This window comes from Sphaerodactylus townsendi, linkage group LG01, assembly GCF_021028975.2.
Source record: "Sphaerodactylus townsendi isolate TG3544 linkage group LG01, MPM_Stown_v2.3, whole genome shotgun sequence".
Taxonomy (NCBI): domain Eukaryota; kingdom Metazoa; phylum Chordata; class Lepidosauria; order Squamata; family Sphaerodactylidae; genus Sphaerodactylus; species Sphaerodactylus townsendi.
The window spans coordinates 54,349,905-54,367,389 of NC_059425.1; the positions used below are offsets into that span (position 1 = coordinate 54,349,905).

General features: G+C 41.8%; 1 protein-coding gene across 4 annotated transcripts in view; it reads left to right on the top strand.

Moving 5' to 3' along the window:
- Nucleotides 1-17,485, top strand: part of TRERF1 (transcriptional regulating factor 1) — a 109,510-nt gene that overhangs the window by 71,713 nt on the left and 20,312 nt on the right. Inside the window, exons 2-9 of one of the 4 annotated variants that reach the window (XM_048513774.1) lie at nucleotides 1,662-3,238; nucleotides 4,923-4,972; nucleotides 5,754-5,910; nucleotides 6,522-6,770; nucleotides 8,515-8,881; nucleotides 9,801-9,867; nucleotides 11,531-11,670; nucleotides 12,192-12,295. In XM_048513774.1, the coding sequence (XP_048369731.1) occupies nucleotides 1,901-3,238; nucleotides 4,923-4,972; nucleotides 5,754-5,910; nucleotides 6,522-6,770; nucleotides 8,515-8,881; nucleotides 9,801-9,867; nucleotides 11,531-11,670; nucleotides 12,192-12,295 (2,472 nt within the window). In that variant the 5' untranslated portion in view covers nucleotides 1,662-1,900. The remainder of the gene's footprint in view (nucleotides 1-1,661; nucleotides 3,239-4,922; nucleotides 4,973-5,753; nucleotides 5,911-6,521; nucleotides 6,771-8,514; nucleotides 8,882-9,800; nucleotides 9,868-11,530; nucleotides 11,671-12,191; nucleotides 12,296-17,485) is intronic. The other 3 variants (XM_048515408.1, XM_048514621.1, XM_048516221.1) reach the window with 3 other exon arrangements.

A 17,485-nucleotide genomic window follows, 5' to 3' on the forward strand; every position in this document is an offset into this window, starting at 1 on the left:
GGTGGGCCACAGCGAGTAGCAGAGTGCTGGACTAGATGGACTCTGATCTGATCCAGCAGGCTCTTTCTTATGTTCTTATATTCTAAGAACAAGCAGGTGAATGCTGCCTCACCAGAATTGTCCTCAATGCTGGATTTTCTTCAAGATGCTTTTGAAGTCAGTTTGCGAAGTTCCACCTTGAGGCAACAAGTGGCAGCCCTATCTTCAGTCTGGCAGGAATTCCAAGGTGTACCAGCATCATATCACCCTCATGTTGTCCAATTCCTTTGAGGTGTACGACAAACGCAACCCCCAATAGTACATTGGTTTCCATCATGGAGACTTTACTTCCTCTTGCCAGCTCTCACCAAGTCTTCATTCGAACCAGTGCAGTCGATTCACTTGAAGTGGCTGCGAGTGAAAGTACTGTTGTTAGTGGCCGTTACGTCAGCCAGGCATGCTTCAGAGATTCGAGTGCTTTCAGTAAATTCTAATTTGTGCATCTTTCACCCAGATAGAGTGATACTATGAACTGACCCCACCTTCAAGCCAAAGGCTAGCTCTTCCTTTCATTTGAGACAAGAAATCGTCATACCTAATTTCTGGCCAAAACCTTCACACCCTAAAGAGTGGCTTTGGCATAACCTCAAAGCCCGCAGGGCTCTTAAGGGATTTATCATCCAGGCCAAAGGCATATGTAAATCAGATAGTCTTTTCATCAATGTCTTACCTCCATACATAGGTCATCAGATGTTGGCGGCCTCTATTAGTTCCACACTCAAGGCCTGTATAATAGAGGCCCACAAAGCCATTAAGTTGCCGATCCCTACAGGGATTACTGCACAATCTGTGAGGTGTGCTTCAGCTAATGCAGTGCTTCAGAATAGAACTTCTGTGGAAGACATTTGTAAGGCGGCAATATGGTCATCCCCATCTTCATTTGTAAAACACTACAAACTTCACTTATGGGCAGCCGCTGAGACTGCATTCGGCAAGAGAGTGCTGGAGCACATTCTGGACGATCATGTGTAACCCTCCCTAATCGGAGGACTCTGCTCTAGGAGGTCCCACCAAGATGGCCTCCACCTCCAGGAGAACAGACCATTGAATACTTACTGGGAAGGGTCCTTCTCCTGGGGGTCCTTCTCCCTTTCCACATGTTGTTCAGAAGTGCTTCCTCTTTCTTCCTTCTTCATGTTCCTTACCAGAAGAGGGTTAGTTATAGTTGATAAGTTAGGAAGTTGTATGGTTGTGTTCTTTTGTGATTATATGTTTAATGTTCCATGGTTTGCGGCTATGTCAGTTGAATACTGGCTCAAAATGGAGATCAAGGACAAAAACAGGAAGTTAAAAATTCTAGTTTCTGCCTCCTGGAGATTGGGGTATGAAACCAAGATGGCCTCCTATCCCCCAGGAGAAGGACCCTTCCCAGTAAGTATCAAATGGTCCATTTCGTTTGTCCTGCCTGATCTCCATTCAAAATTCCCTCTTCCCAAAGTGGCTTTAAAAATACAGCAACTACTGTTCTAGGATATTATGTGGGTTATTTTATGATGAGTAGTTTGCCCTGTAAAGTCTGATAAGAGATATTTAGACAAAATATTGAGATTGTATTTTAATAGAATTATTGTAAGAGGAACTGCTGTTCAAAACATTCACACTGTTTTCCTTTTATTTCCCAGGTCTCCAGAGCATGCTAAGTGTATTATCATGTTCACTCTAGCCTTTTTTATGAAGACACAAAACACCCTCATCCTCCAAGTAAAATGACTGTCTCTAAAGGAATTTCTGTAGCTCAAGGGAACCATTAGAAAAATTAATTGATTTTACAAGGTTTAGTTTTGCATATTCAATACCTCTCAGGGATTACTATTCTTTGCTTTATTTTAAATGGTGTTTGATCAGAAGCAAGGTGCTGAAAATGGGGGATCAGCAGATGTACAAAGCGAACCACATCATTAGCAACAATGAAGGTTTATATTACCAGCAACATCTAAATTCTCTTACATCTTTAAACCACAGCTATGGAGCGTCAGCCATGGATGCATCTCAGGATTCTCCCCTCTCTCCCTCATTTCCCCATGATACAAGAGAAAACATAGCTTTGAATGTTGGGCCCAAAACTCTTGGGTTGATGGATTCTCCAAGGCAAACAAATTGGGCCCATTTGGGTTCCAGCAACCACATCCCAGTAAGGACCAATCAGAATGTGATGTGGAACTCAACAGGGCAAGGGGAACCCACTGATGGGTATGACCATCTATGTTCCCAGGCCAATGAGATCAGGTCACAGAAAATTACCAGTGGAGTGTTGCATAAGTTAGACTCCTTCACCCAAGTGTTTGCTAACCAGAACTTAACAATCCAAGTCAACAACGTGTCCCAGGTCTTACAGTCTCAGCCGTCAGGGATGGACAATGACAGTACACTTCGGCAACTGTTGTCTCAGAAGCCTGCTGCTGAGCAACAGCCTGCTCAGAGATATCAGCAGGTGCCTCAGCAACTCCATTCGGGCTTTGCAAGTGCACAGCAGAAACAGCAAATGCACCTAATGCAGCACCAACAACCACTGTATTATGACGACCAGCAACACTTAGCTCACATGCCTGTGCACCCTGGGGTGCACCAGGGACAGGCCCACTTGCAGCAGATCCACTCTCAGCACTTGCTGCCACAGCAGCTGCAACAGGATCAATACTATATGCAGCAACAGCCTCACCAAGGGCAGCACAGGCTTCTGATACATGAGATGCAGCAGCAGCGACAGTGCCCAGTGCAAACAGCTCAGTATTATCCAATACAACCTATGATGCAACAGTTACAGCATCAACAGCAGCAGATGCAAATGCAACTTCCTCCCTATCACCGAGATCCTGAACCAAAGACTCTGCATGAAGCTCACCAGTACTCCCAAGACCGGGGTTCTTCTGTGCAGCTTATACAACTGGGAGCCGTGCCTCAGTATTTCTACCAAGATCAGCAACAGCCATTCAGGCACTTGTATCCACAAAATTTGTTGCAGCAGCAGCAACAGACTGCAGAAGAGACCAGCCAGCCGAATCATTATCAGAGTGAAAACAAGTCTCGCCCCTTGATGGACTCACATCTTGAGTTCTCCAGAGCAGAGAGGACAGAAAGTCCAGTAGAGCAGGACATGAATTCTATTGGTGTCTCTCAACAATGTCTCTTACCTCCAAATAGAGCCCACACGAATAGTAAAAGAGCCCAGCAGTTGTCTCCCAATGCAGCGTGGACTCAGGTATGTTAAGATATGGTGTGCTCTACCATCTTCTAGCTCAGTGGCTCCTAACCAGGGCTTAACCCCAGGGATACACACCAGAGTGTTTGGGGTTATGCAAAAAAATTACATAATGGGTTTGCTAATATGGTGGTACAATTTCAGGGAAACGTGTTGCCAAGGGGCGCAAGAGTAAAAAAAGGTTGGGAACTACTGTTCTAGCAGATGGCTAGTTCACATGTATAAGAAAATTAGGTGGTAAAATGGGCTGTACCATTCATCTGCAGCTAGAGAATAAGAGGTTACATTTTTGGGGAGTGGGAAGGAAAACATGTTTAAAATCTGCTTTTCCATAAATGTTATCAGTGTTGTGATTCATTGACAGTAGCGTGTAAGCTGTACATCAACTGTTGCCCAAATCAAAATAGATAGCATTGTATTAAAGTTGCTTGTAGTTACAGCCACTTGGTGGAGGGAGGGCTTGTAACCTGTAGAGACTCCATGCGACAGATGCAATGTGGCTCTCATGTACTGTGCATGGGGAGACACCTTGTAATCCTGGCTCTTTGTCAGAGCATTGTCCCCAAGTGCAACAATCTAGTTTTTCTCACATGAGTGAATGGCAGCTATTCATGCATATAGGAAGTTAAAGATGTGTGCTCAGGGGTGCTATTGGACTGGAGCTGAACTTGCTCCATGCCAGTGTTCAGGTTGAGCCAGTGTTTAGGTTATTTTTATTTGTTTGTTTGTTTGTTTGTTTGACTTTTATACCGCCCACCCCCGGAGGGCTCTGGGCGGTGTACAACATTTCAATATAACATAAATAAGCAAAAGGAGCCCTCTCAATAAATTAAATACAATAAAGGATAAAATAAGGGCTCTAAGCATCGAATTAAAACCATTTAAAATGCAGCATACAAAATGAAGTAAAATATAAATGTAAAAATATAGCGAATGGTCATCTAAAAAAACCCTCTTAAGAGGGAATGGAAGGCCCAAGATGAAAAAGGGCCACAGATGATAAAAAGGGAGGAAGGGGCGCCATGAGCGGCTGGCATCTCCAAAAGCTCGGTCTTTCAGGCCCTGCGGAACTCTCCAAGATCCCGCAGGGCCCGGACAGTTGGAGGAAGAGTGTTCCACCAGGCAGGGGCCAGGGCTGTAAAAGCCCTGGCCCTAGTGGAGGCCAGCCGCATCATTGAGGGGCCGGGGACTACCAGAAGATTGGCCTCCGCCGAACGCAGAGGCCGAACTGGGACAAGCAGGGTCAGATGGTTGAGAGGAATGTTTTGCTGTATTCAAGACAGAAGTCCATTGACCTTGCCCTATAAAATAAACCTGAATAGTCCAGGCTAGTCTGATTTCATCAGATCTCAGAAGCTAAGCAGGGCCAACCCTGCAACCATTTGGACAAGAAACCTCCAGGGAATACCAGGGTTGTGATGCGAAGGCAAGTAATGGCAAACCACCTATGAATGTTACTTCCCTTGAAAGCCCCACCAGGGATCGCCATAAGTCAGATGTCACTTGATGGCAAAAAAGGGGGCATGGCAGTGAGTGGGTGCTGAGCTTGAGCTGTTGCCTCTGTTTTCTGGGCATTTTGATATAATATACAACTTAGAGAGAATGACAGGAACTAGGTATTACGCACATGTGTTCAGATTCAATGAGCTGACATAACATTGTTACTTCCTTCTCTCTGTAACAGCAGATTCAGCTGTCTGACAGCACACTCAGATCAGCATCACCTGAACAAAGGTATATTTATGGTTAACTACAGATGTGATTAATTTGTTCTTGTAAAGAAATGGTGCAGTTCAACATAGAAACCTGCCTATGCACAGGCCAAATATCTGAAATTTCTAGGACTTAGAATTCTGTCCCTGTCCACTTCCACTGATAGTTTTAGTGGCAATTGCCTCACCTGAAGCAAGTGTTTCATCTGCTCAGTTCCTTTTTTGCAATTCCAAAGTGAATCTCTTTGAGTTGGAGCATTTCAACCTTTTGTCTTAAGTATATTGCCATCATGGTTCCATCTCTTGGTTTTTTCTTCTTGTCTGATTTTTCTATCGATTTAGGATTGTCACAGGATTATTATTATTACAGAGGACCGCGTTTATTTTACTCATATATCTATTTCCTCATTTCTTTCTGAGACTTGAGGATTACTTAATTTAAAGGCTAAGCTAAAAACCGCTATGACAGCTGCATAAACAACACAAAGACTGGATTACCAAAATTAAGGAAAGCAAGATGAAAGCAAGATGCAGTGAAAGCAAGATGAGTCATTTATTTAACTAAGTTGACTTTGGGCCATAAATTTGGGTTCTTATGCAAATCAAAAATCACTTGATTGTAAAGCAACGTGTTCAGCACATATAAGGGAAAATAGGTGATAGAATGGATTTTAAAGTGTGTTTACTGCATTTAAACATCTCAAAATTAGCCACTGAAAGAAACTGGAATTTAGTAATGTATTAAAGAACTTTTATGTGCATTTTCATCAAAGTGGTTCTTCTTCATTTGGTGTTTCTTGCAGTAATACTGGTCACAGTCAAGAAACGTATACCGAGAGATTTGAAACAAAGAGCAAACTAATGTGCACCATATGCTTGAAGGAGTTTAAGAGTTTACCAGCTCTAAATGGCCACATGAGGTCTCATGGAGGGGTTCGGGCATCTCCCATCTTCAGACAGGTTGGAATTTTTTTATACTTCGCTGCCACCCTTTCCTGTTGAAGTTTGCTGCTTGCTTTGCTATTAAAAACCTGAGTGCTATAATTCCTGAGCTGACCTTTGCTGTGTCTTTCTCTAGCTATGTTTCAGGTCTGTTAATCCTCCATCATTGGAGAAATGTTGTTATCACAATGACCTAATGCTTCAGCTTTTGGCTGGCCTTCAGGTGAAAGAGGTTCCTCATTCTGAACTTGCTTGTGTGGGCCCTTATTATTTGACTATTTTTTAAAAATAAACTTTGTTCTAAATCCCGTAGCACAGCATTGTTTGCTGTGGTGTGGAAAGACGTTTATTTATTCTGAGGCATTTTTGCCTAGGTTGGAAATATCTTTTCACACCATATTTGCCACAGGAGAAGTTATGTTCAGTCTGCTGCAGCAAAAACCACAGAGAGCAACATATTTATTGTATCACTGAACAAACTGGATTCTAGTTTACAAATGTTTCTGCCACAATAAATGTATTACTCTTTGAAGGACCACAAGACTCTTTGTTGTTTGTGCTACATTTGATACTCTATATGTCAGGGGCCATCTGTGGTTGAGGGTGAAAGCCTTTGATTGTCTGCACAGGAGGAAGGAGAGAATCCGTCAGAGCAGCCACCGTCGCAGCCGCCCTCCGAGGTGGATAGCCTTGTGCCCATCGTCATGCCTGTTTCTGTCCCCGTAAAGCTCCTGTCGCCCGATCCAAGCAGGCAGGCCACTGACAGCAGTGCCACAGTCAAAGATAAGCCTGTCTCAGATGATGAAATGCCTGTTCTTGTGAGGATGACTTACTCACCACCACGTTCCCCTAGAGCGGCCAGCCCATGCGTGTCTTCTGTGAGTGTTCTCTTGCCACTAACTATGCCAAGGGCACCGCATAAATCCCTCTGCATTTTAAAAAACATGCTTCTTATTCAGCATTTTTCTTTGTAAATGCTGGTAAATGCCAAATCACCTAGGTCACACTTCCCAGACATTCAGAAGCATTTTATGATTTTTTCTTGAATGTCTTCCTTTTCCTAAGCAAATTCTAAACAAAAACAAAGGGATTTATTGCCTGCCATTGTCACCTGTTTATTTGTGCTTATTTGTTTTATTGTTGCTGCTTAAAACCAGTTCATTTGCTTCTTGAGAAATTAAAGAGAGGGTCATTGCCCTATTTTCTACCTTTGGTAAATGAGCTTTGTTCGCCAATTATTATAAAAACAATTCACTTTGATAAGTGATGTGAACAATTTATCTAACCACTACAATCTACTTATTCCCCTATGTGTGAACTTTGGTCATATTTTATTTACAGAGTCGTAAATCCAAATTTACCAAGTTTTGACAAGTGTCAGAACATTATTTTTTCTACATTTAGTGTCTCTGGTTTGAATCCCATGAGAATATCATTTTTGCCTCATGGACTAACCAGGCTATCAGGGTGGATTAGAACACGAACCAATCAGGCAAAGGCAATCACATTTTTCATGAGAATACAATTTTGGAGTAACAGGAAAATATGTAGGCAAACAGCATGATGATTGCCTGTGTTCCTGTTTGGATAAGGTGTGGATCCTAAGCCATCTTTCTGCATACATTTTTGGAGACAGTGCTTTGCAGTGGTGCAGATTGCTCCAATGTTCAGCATTTCTACTCATGTGAGACCAATATCTTTCAGTAAGCTCAGAAATTAGGCATGCTGGCAGGGGCTGATGGGAATTGTCATCCATGAACATCTGGAGGGCCAGAGTTGGATTTCCCTGTGCTAGAGGAACATGAATCACAGAGGACTGCTTCCACAACTAGATGGCAATGGGTGAAAACAAAAAAAGGACTTAGGCTCTAAGAGTATGCCAATGGATACTGGTGACTGACACTATTTGACTGGCTCAAGCAGACCCAAAAGCTGTTTGGCTGGTCCATTCATATTTGACTGGTCCATTGATAGCATGCCAGTCTTGCTTTGTGGTGCCAGATGTTCCTTTTTCAGAATAAAATTCCTGGATATGTGTTAATAGTATCTTTTAAATATCATCATGAGCATAGGTGTTGCCATCTGTCTCATCCAAGGATTGGCTCACTCATTCACATTCATCACCTATATCGTGATGAGAATGCTCCTTGTGAGCCCACTTTGATAGTTTTACCCGATTTGGAAAGTGTTGTTTTGTTAAGATACAATTGCAGGAATGCTAGTGTTGGAACAGCCCTGACAGTATTTACTGAAAGGTTGTCATAAATTACTATCTGTGGTATGCTGTTCTTGTTGCTGGTGGGAGGGAGGGGGGAATGGAGGTTTAAATCTTCACCCAACTTTAAAGCTTTACGCTGAGGTAACCCTTAACAAATCCACTGTTACCCATTCAAATCTACCTCATTTAGTGGTTGTGAAAATAACTATGAAAGTACTGTTTGTACCCCTGTGGAAAAGATTCCACAAACGAGTGGATCTTGTTTTCTGAAAACAAGGCCATACATATGTTTCAGAGACTTGCTAACTAGCATGGGTGGGAAGATGGGGTGTGCTGGTATAACAGGGATATAACCCAGCCACATTATAGCTAAAATGATTTCCTTGCTGTAATCTTCAATTCAGGATCCAAGTAAGAAAAACCACCAAAGCATTACCAACTCTGAAGAGAGCTTCAGACCTTCACAAGACAAGAGAAAATACCGCCACAGACCTGAGCCACTCTTTATACCACCTCCTTCCTTCAGCTTTAGTGTCCTTCATTCAGGCGCTACCTTATACCAAAGCCAGCTTCGCTCTCCCCGCATCCTAGGGGATCAACTTGATAAGATTCATGAGCTTCCTCCTTATACCCCCCCTCCTATGCTCAGCCCAGTACGTCAAGGATCTGGTCTCTTCAGCAGTGTTATCACCTCTTCTCATGGGGCATCCCACCCCCAGCTACCACTCACTCCTCTGACACCCACTCCCCGGGTGCTTCTCTGTCGATCTAGTAAGTATTTTGATTCTCTTACAAGCATACCTTGTTGCCATGGTCTGTTGCCTCCCTTACACACTGTGCAGTGTCAGTTTCCATTGCTTAGGGAATTTTTAACTGTCTGGTCTTGGCTTCTCACAGTTGTTTTTGTGTTAGTGTTTGCTTAGAAAGTGAAGAGCTTGTCAGCATTAAAGCCCTTCATAACCTGGGGCCTATACATCTGAAAGATAGCCACTACCACCATATTCCTGTGTGGCAGCTTCATTTTTCCAGTAGTATCTACTGTTTGTACCCACCCCCTTGTTGAAGGCATTTGTGGTAACAGTACAGATCCACGCCTTTTCAGTGGCTATCCCATGTCCCTGTAATAGGCTCCTGAAAGAGGACCTAGCTGTCTGGTGAGGCTACAAAACAAAGTTATTCCAAACAGCTTTTGGGTCTGCTTGAGCCAGGGCAAACAAGGGAGTACCTTGCTGGTGGGGATTTAAGGTGCTTTAAATGTTTGGTTTTTTATGTTCATGTCTTGTTTTTAAATGTGTGTTTTACCAAATCATTTTTATGTTGCTATTACCTGCCTTCAGTCCTGAAATGTTCAGGAGAAAGGCAAGCATACAAACATTCTAAGTAATAACAAATAGTTCACCTTAACTTTTCTTTTAGAATCCCTAAAGAATTCCCCTTTTAAACAGAACAAACATAAGAAATAATTACTTTCTAACAATTAAAAAAGTTGTTTCTCATCATGGGGACTCCTGGGACATAACTATGATTTGTTTGTATAAAGGACCTGGCTCCATGCAAACACTGTATTTGACCATGGTCAATTCCGCTGTTTGTCTTCATTTTTTCTGTAAGAGTAGGCAACTAAGAAGAAAGTGAACAAAAATGTGTTAATGAAGAAAACAGCTACTTAAATGTTATGTTTTTCTTTCAGATAGTGTTGATGGAAGCAATATCCCCGTGACCCCAGGGCCTGGAGAACAGACCATTGATGTAGAACCGTAAGGATTATCATCTTGTTTAATATACCCTGTTTCCCCCAAAATAAGACCTATCCTGAAAATAAGCCCTAGCATGATTTTTCAGGATTTTTGGAGGCTGCTTGAAATATAAGCCCTACTTCAAAAATAAGCCCTAGTTACAGATTTCCTGGTGAAGCTGATCTGGTCATGTGTGGGGTGCAAAATCATGGGGGAAAAATAAGACAAAAAAATAAGACCTATCCCTGAAGATAAGCCCGAATACATCTTTCGGACAAAAATTAATATAAGACCCTGTCTTATTTTCAGGGAAATACGGTATATATTACTTGGCATACAGTGAAATCCAGCGGACTCTTCTTCATTTACTCCTAGAATGTATAGGTCTTGCCAAATAACTTTATTGCTTCAGTGCAGTCAGAGCAAACAATATAGCACAAGAACAAAAATACAATGAATTACAAAAACAGTATCAGCACAAACTATAATATAATTCAACCAATGTGTTAATACAAATTACCATAACCCTGAAAATAAATCTTAATTCTTAAAATCATATAAAATATAATTGAGCATATCTAAGATCTTATTAAATTAATTTACTTCATTAATTATAACTGTGTCTTAATGACTGATGCTGCAAACCTTGCCATTTGCACTGAGAGCCAACATAGTGTAGTGGTTAAGAGCAGTAAATAGGGTCTGATTCCCCTTTCCTCCACATGAGCAATGTACTCTAAGCTAATGAACCAGGTTTGTTTCCCCACTCCTACACTTGAAGCATGCTGGGTGATTGGGCCAAATACAGTTCTCTTAGAACTCTCTCAGCCCCACCTACTTCCCAAGGTATCTTTGTGGGGAGAGAAAGGGAATGAGACTCTTTGAGACTCCTTATGGTTGAGAAAAATAGGATATAAATCTGTCCTAATCCTAGTAAATGCTTTTCAATAATCAATGATCATTAGGTCATCAAAAAGGCAAATGTACTATAGGGGAAAAAATTAGATGTTTATAAAGAGTAACTGAACTCATGGTACTAGGCAACCTGTAATCTGCTTGTCTACTTATGTCCAATAATCTTTGTTTACCTCAACATCTAGCAGCTGCATAACCAAAAGCCCTTAAATATTCTTCGGATAATCCTAATTTGGCCACTAAAGATAATACTTGTGATCACCATGGTACATCTTTTATTTTTTCATATGCCTCAGAAAAAAAAATTCAGCCAGCATTATTTTCGATTGCGAGAGAGGTGATGGAGCTAATATTTATCTCACCACAGCTGATGTTCTGGTAAAGTTAGTCATCTCTTTCCTGACACACATACACACACACACACACACACACACACACCCCACCCCCCACCCACCCCCACCCACCCCACACACACCCGCCCGTACTTACTGTGGGTAGCAAAAACACTGTGTAGGCTAAATTGATTTCTTCACTGCATAAAAACTGTTTACTAATAACAAAACAGTTTATTTTAACCATCAGAAGAGACTCCATTTTGAGAAGCTTTTAGCTTTCCCTTGAGAAGCTTTTAGCTTCCTCTTCTCTGCCTTCCGTTCCATCTTGCCCTTTTTTAGGTGTACCAGCCTTCTTAAAATCCTTTCCCCTCTCAGGCTGCATCATCTATATTGGACTTGCATGCATCCTTTCCTGCTGTATCTTTCTTTTTCAGGCGTATCAATATTGGATCAAGATTTCAGGCTGATATCCCTGAATTTAAAGATATAACCTCAGTGGGGAAAGAGGATCACAAAGCAACTTTAGTATGGAAACCATGGCCAGAACTGGAAGACGATGCTTTCCAGCAAAGAGGTATTGTGTTTTGTCTTTGGAATGAAGTTTTTATCTTTAAATGATAAATGCCTGCCTCCTCCATTCTTGGGCAGTTATTTGTATCTAAATGTTCCACAGTGAATGGTGCATTGTGCACAGTCATCCTGTATTCCATCCAGATTATTGTTCTACTTTTGTTTTATAGTATGAAAGTGATTGCTTCATTAAATAAATCTAATAGACCTTCATGTGACTTGCTCTATCTTGCTGTAGTCTCACATCCTATAATATCCTTTAACCTGGTCCTTATTGCAGCCAATCATGTTTTATAATATGTGCCTGCCTTTTCCCCTTCTTGTTATTTTATGCTGTTCAAAATAATACCGGCTGGATGTACCAGTCCCTTTTCTTATTCACCTGTCCCTTTTCTTATACATGGTGTTCTGCCCCTCTGCTCTCAGAAAGGCAATGAAGTTGTGAGGATTTGTTTAACTTTACAAAATGTCTTTCAGGTTGAATGAAGTAATCTAACTATATTATTTTGGATCTGTTTCATGTAGTTAACGAGCTCTTAAATATGTGCTGTTCAAGTGTGTTACCTGGTGGAGGAACCAACATGGAATATGGTTTACATTCTCTTTTTGAGGCTAAAGGGAATATAATGGTAAGATAAGTTCATTTTCTATTACCGCATCATATTTTTTAAAGGCACATTGAAAACATTTTTGACTGGGCCCCCTCAAAGAATTTTTGAGGACCGAATTATGAAACTTTAGGCACTTTTCAGCAATAATATCTTTCTTCTTTTGTGATATCTTTATGGTACTTCCAGCTGTTTATAAATCATAGATGATAGTCAAGATCCGTTTCACTTTAGTTAGCCATACTGAACCACAGTGTATATGCTTCCTGGATCATGAAAAATAATCTCATGTGATACACACAACCAGCCTCCATTGGCTGGGGTTCACTGCATTTGGGATACTCAGATAGCTACTCCACACAACCCCTTCCAAAGTGCTTGGAGAAGGTAACAACCCCTTAATCACAATTAGTAGCATCCAGGTTGGACTATTGAAATACATTCTAGTAACATCCAGGTCAGACCATTAAGTACATTCTGTATGGGGCTGGCTTTGAAAAATATCTGGAAGCTTCCCATGGGGCAACCATGGTCTTAAGAGTGACCCACTGTGGAGAGCATATAAACAGTATGGTCTCAATTTCACTGAATGAATTGGGCTCGAAAATGAAGGATTGGTGGTAGCCCTAAATGCCCTTGGGGCCATGGTACCTAAAGGACTAACTCCATCCATATGAACCTGCACTTGATCTCAGAGTTCTGCTTTGGATGCCTGGGCTGCTTCAGGTAAAGTTGATGGACATGCAAAATGAGGGGGTTTTTTTCCCAAGTGTTGCACCTAGTTTGGAGAATCCCTTCCCTCCACCCTTGCTTTGAGAAGGTGTTTGTATTTTACAAGGCATTAGGTTGGGCATGTTAAGTCATTAATTTTTTGACACTGCTGCTGTAAACCCTTTTCAACAAAAAGGTCTAAGAAGAATTGTAACTTCATCCGCCATGTGCTGAACTGTCTTTGTTTTAAAATGTTCCACTTAGGTCCTAGTGCCTACCTGAAAGAACTAGGTAGCACATGGCAGCTGAAGTTGCAATTCTACTTAGTTCTTTTTGTTGAACATGGTATAGTATATTTTACCACTGGGTAGCCATGGGTATACTCTTAGCCCTGTAATAGCAAATTTTTACATGGAACACTTTAAGCACCAAAAAAGCCCACTATATGGTTCCGTTTTGTGGATGACATGTTCACAATTTGGAGCCATGGAGAAGAAGAGCTAAACAAGTTTCTGGAGCATATTAACAATATCCACCCTAACATCCAATTTACTATGGAAAAAGAAAACGAGGGAAAACTACCATTTCTAGATGTCTTAATCATCTGTAAACCGAACTAACAATTGGGCCACACAGTATACAGAAAACCTAGACACACTGATAAATATCTACATAAAACTCCAGTCATCACCCAGGACAAAAAAGGAGCACAATAAAAACTCTGGTAGATCATGCAAAAAGAATCTATGCACCCCACCTCCTTCAAGATGAACTGAATCACCTAAACTGTTCTCTACAGGCTAATGGTTACTCTACTACAGTCATCAGAAGATATGCAAGACCAAGAACAAACCACACAAATGAAGATAAACACCCACCCAGAGGGAAGGTGTTTTTACCATACATCAAGGAAATCACTGACTGTATAGGGAAACTGATGAAGAAACATAACCTCCAAACAATCTACAGACCCATTAAGAAAATTCAATAAATGCTACTTTCAGCAAAGGATAAGAGGGGCCCTCTAACCTCTGCAGGAGTCTACCGCATACCATGCAGCTGTGGACAAGTCTACATAGAGACCATGAAACGCAGCGCCCAGACACGAATCAAAGAACATGAAAGACATTGCAGACTAATTTAGCCGGAAAAATCAGCAATAGCAGAACACGTGATAAATCAAGCTGAACACAGAATGTTATTTGAAAACACAGAAGTTCTGGATCGCTCTGACAGCCACTACGTCAGACTGCACAGAGAAGCCATTGAAATCCACAAGTACATGGACAATTTCAACAGAAAGAAAGAAACCATGAAAATGAACAAAACTTGGCTACCAGTACTTAAAAACACTAGAAATAATAGTAAACCCCACCCAGGACATCTCCAGGCAGAAAGCAATCAAAGGGATTAAAATGCCAGGCAACTACTATGCAGATGTCCTCATTAACTGATTATGCAACTTCATTGTTACCTACATATACTAAAAAGGGTGGATTCCACTCAACACATGCAAATCACACTTGCTAATTGCCTCTTTGCACTTGTTATCAGGCAAATGGTTCGTTCTCCCACCCTGGACATCCCACAGGTATATATACCCCACTTGCTTTGCTACCAACAGGTCCTCTGAAGATGCCAGCCACAGATGCAGGCGAAACATCAGGAGTAAATACTACTGGAATACGGCCATACAGCCTGGAAACCCCACAACATTTCAGTATTTTATTGTTTGAAACTGTTTGCTGTTTAGCCTTGATTTTGATTTTTAGAAAATGTGTTTTTGGAGGATATATTGTAAATATGTTTATGCTCAGTTAGCCTCCTTGTGTAACAGGCATGTTGCACAAAGGCAGAATATAAGTGGTCTGAATTGAAATAACACAAAACACAGCCATTTGAAAATATCCAATAAATGTTTCCCTGCATCTGCGTAATCAAGGTTGTTGAAAGCCAGCCAAGGATGAAAGCTTTACATCTCTTTTTCAAAGAGACTTGGATGTTCTCCATTGCATTACAGCTTTGTTTGAATTATTCTTATTTACGGGCAAAATTCCATCTTGTACGTTGTTCTGTGGCCTTCCCCCTCCTTTCCTTCTGCATTTTTTTCTGTTATAGATCGCAGCTGTCAGAACTCTGATTTCAAGAGATTATTTAAATCTTTCACCCTACCTCACTTTCCCACCAAAAAGTTCCACTCCTGGGCTTGGTAGTGGGAGTTCTTCTCTAGCAGGATAATATGGATTGGGGGTAGTGGTCTTCAGTGGGAAAACATGGTGAGGGAGCAGAGTTAAATGTCTCCTCTTCTTCCTGACCTGGCTCAGTTCCTTTTGAAGTTATAGCTCCCACAACTGCACCTATAAAAGGAATTATATCTGGGAAAAGAATCATGAAACTAAATTTACAATGCCACCCTAAGCAGAGTCCATGAAAGCTGATTCTGCTTAGAATGGCACTTTTTATTATATGTGGGTTAGGGATTTTTAACATCATTCCTATACCTGGAAAAAAGAATGTAGAAGAACTCCCAAACTAAGACTTCTCTGTGTATCTACCAGATCTAAACTGAAAGTGAATTCACTTAGTCCAACTGTAATTGTGGGCAACTTGTTCCATGTGGCTAGTGACTCATGAAGTTAGGTACATCCCCCATCAAAAAACACATCGAGGTGTGATTGATTCAGATTTATTGTGGTCTTACGAAGCACATAAGTCTTACAAAGCACAAAATAGACTATTTTGTTAACATCCAGTCATTTCCATAATCAGCATCAGAAATGTCCATTACTTATATGCAGTGGCATGGGTGGGAGGGAAATGGGGCCCGGGGCAAAATGGGGCCCACCCCCCACACTTGTGATTCGTAGTTCCATTATAATTCAGTGAGAAATACATCTTTGGGCATGAAGGTTCATGGGGAGCAACAGCTATTGAGAGGTGGTCATGATGGAAGAAGTTAGCTCTGCAAGCCCCCCCACCCCCATATAACTCACAGAGTTGTCTTGCTGTTCTTGTCTGTGTAAAATAAGAAAATTCTAAGCTTAAATTAACATGGTAAATGGTTGAGAGAGTTCTATTTTTGACAGAGCCACTATGATGTAGTGGTTAGAGTGTCAGACAAAGATGTTGGAGACCCAGATTCAAATCCTTACTCTGCCATGGAAGTTGGATGGATGATTTTGGGCCAGTAACACACTCTCTTCCTAACCTACCTCACAGAATTGTGTGGACAAAACAAGGAAAGGATCAGGGGAGTAAGGCAAAGAAAATTAAGCAAAGAAAATTCAGAAAAGTAATTAAAATGTCACCAGCTGACAATTATTCATCCACACCACTACCATTCATGCGATACTATTGTGGAAATTTCTATATAACTGTGGATTGATTTTGCGACCTGTATGTGGGAGACACTGATGGCTGCTGGTCTTCCTGTGATTCCCCCGGCAGCCATTTCCAACTCTTGTGCTAGCAGAAGACACTGACTGCAGTCTCCCAACCTGTATGAGTGTTGGTTCACATGGATCCTGTTACCTAGGGAATAAACATGCCTGATTTTGGAAATGAAGGAGAGTACCAGGAAGATAAGAAATTCTTTTATGCACCTCACAAGGCTCTTATGCTGGCTCCAGCCTCAGATCAAAAATTATTCACCTGCGGGTGGCTGCCCATACACACATAGAAGGATTTCCATGATAATTTCCATGTAACTATAGGAATAGTTTAAGAATAAGCACCATAGAAAATGCCCATGCTCACCAGAAAGTGTACTCATAGCATTGCCAAATCAATCTATATTCTCTCACTTTCTTAGCAGAGCTGTCCCATCAGCAGCATTAACACTAGCCCAGGGGTAGGGAACCTTTAACACTCAAAGAGCCATTTGGCCCCTTTTTCCACGGGAAAAGAAAACACTTGGAGCCGCAAATAATTTTTGACATTTAAAATAAAGATAACACTATATATATTTGGGTTTTTTTACCTTTTACTCCGCTCATTCTGAGAAGCGCATGGATGCGCCCGCCCTGCTGCCTGCAGGGCGGGCAAGGATGAAGCCAGTGGCTCGGCCTCACCGGCCTCCAGGAAAGCCCCCACCCCGCTCCAACAGAGCGAGTGAGAGGGGAAGCCCGCAGCGCGGCCCATCCGACTGCGAGCAGTTGGTGCAGCCGCCCTGCGGCCTGCAGGGCGGGCAAGGATGGGGCCGGCGGCTCAGCTCGTGGAGCCGCAGTGCAAGGGCAGAAGAGCCGCATGCGGCTCTTGAGCCGCAGGTTCCCTACCACTGCACTAGCCTATGTCATCAGGTTATTGTGTAATTTTTGGAGATAAGGCAGCTGTAGCTCTTTGAACATTGGAGGAGGGTTGATGGAAACACTAAACCATAAAGAAGAAGAGTAGGAGTTAGGATTTATACCTCTCGTTTTTCTTCCGTAAGGAGTCTCAAAGTGGCTTACTATCACCTTCCCTTCTTCTCCCCACAATAGACACCTTGTGAGGTGGGGGAAG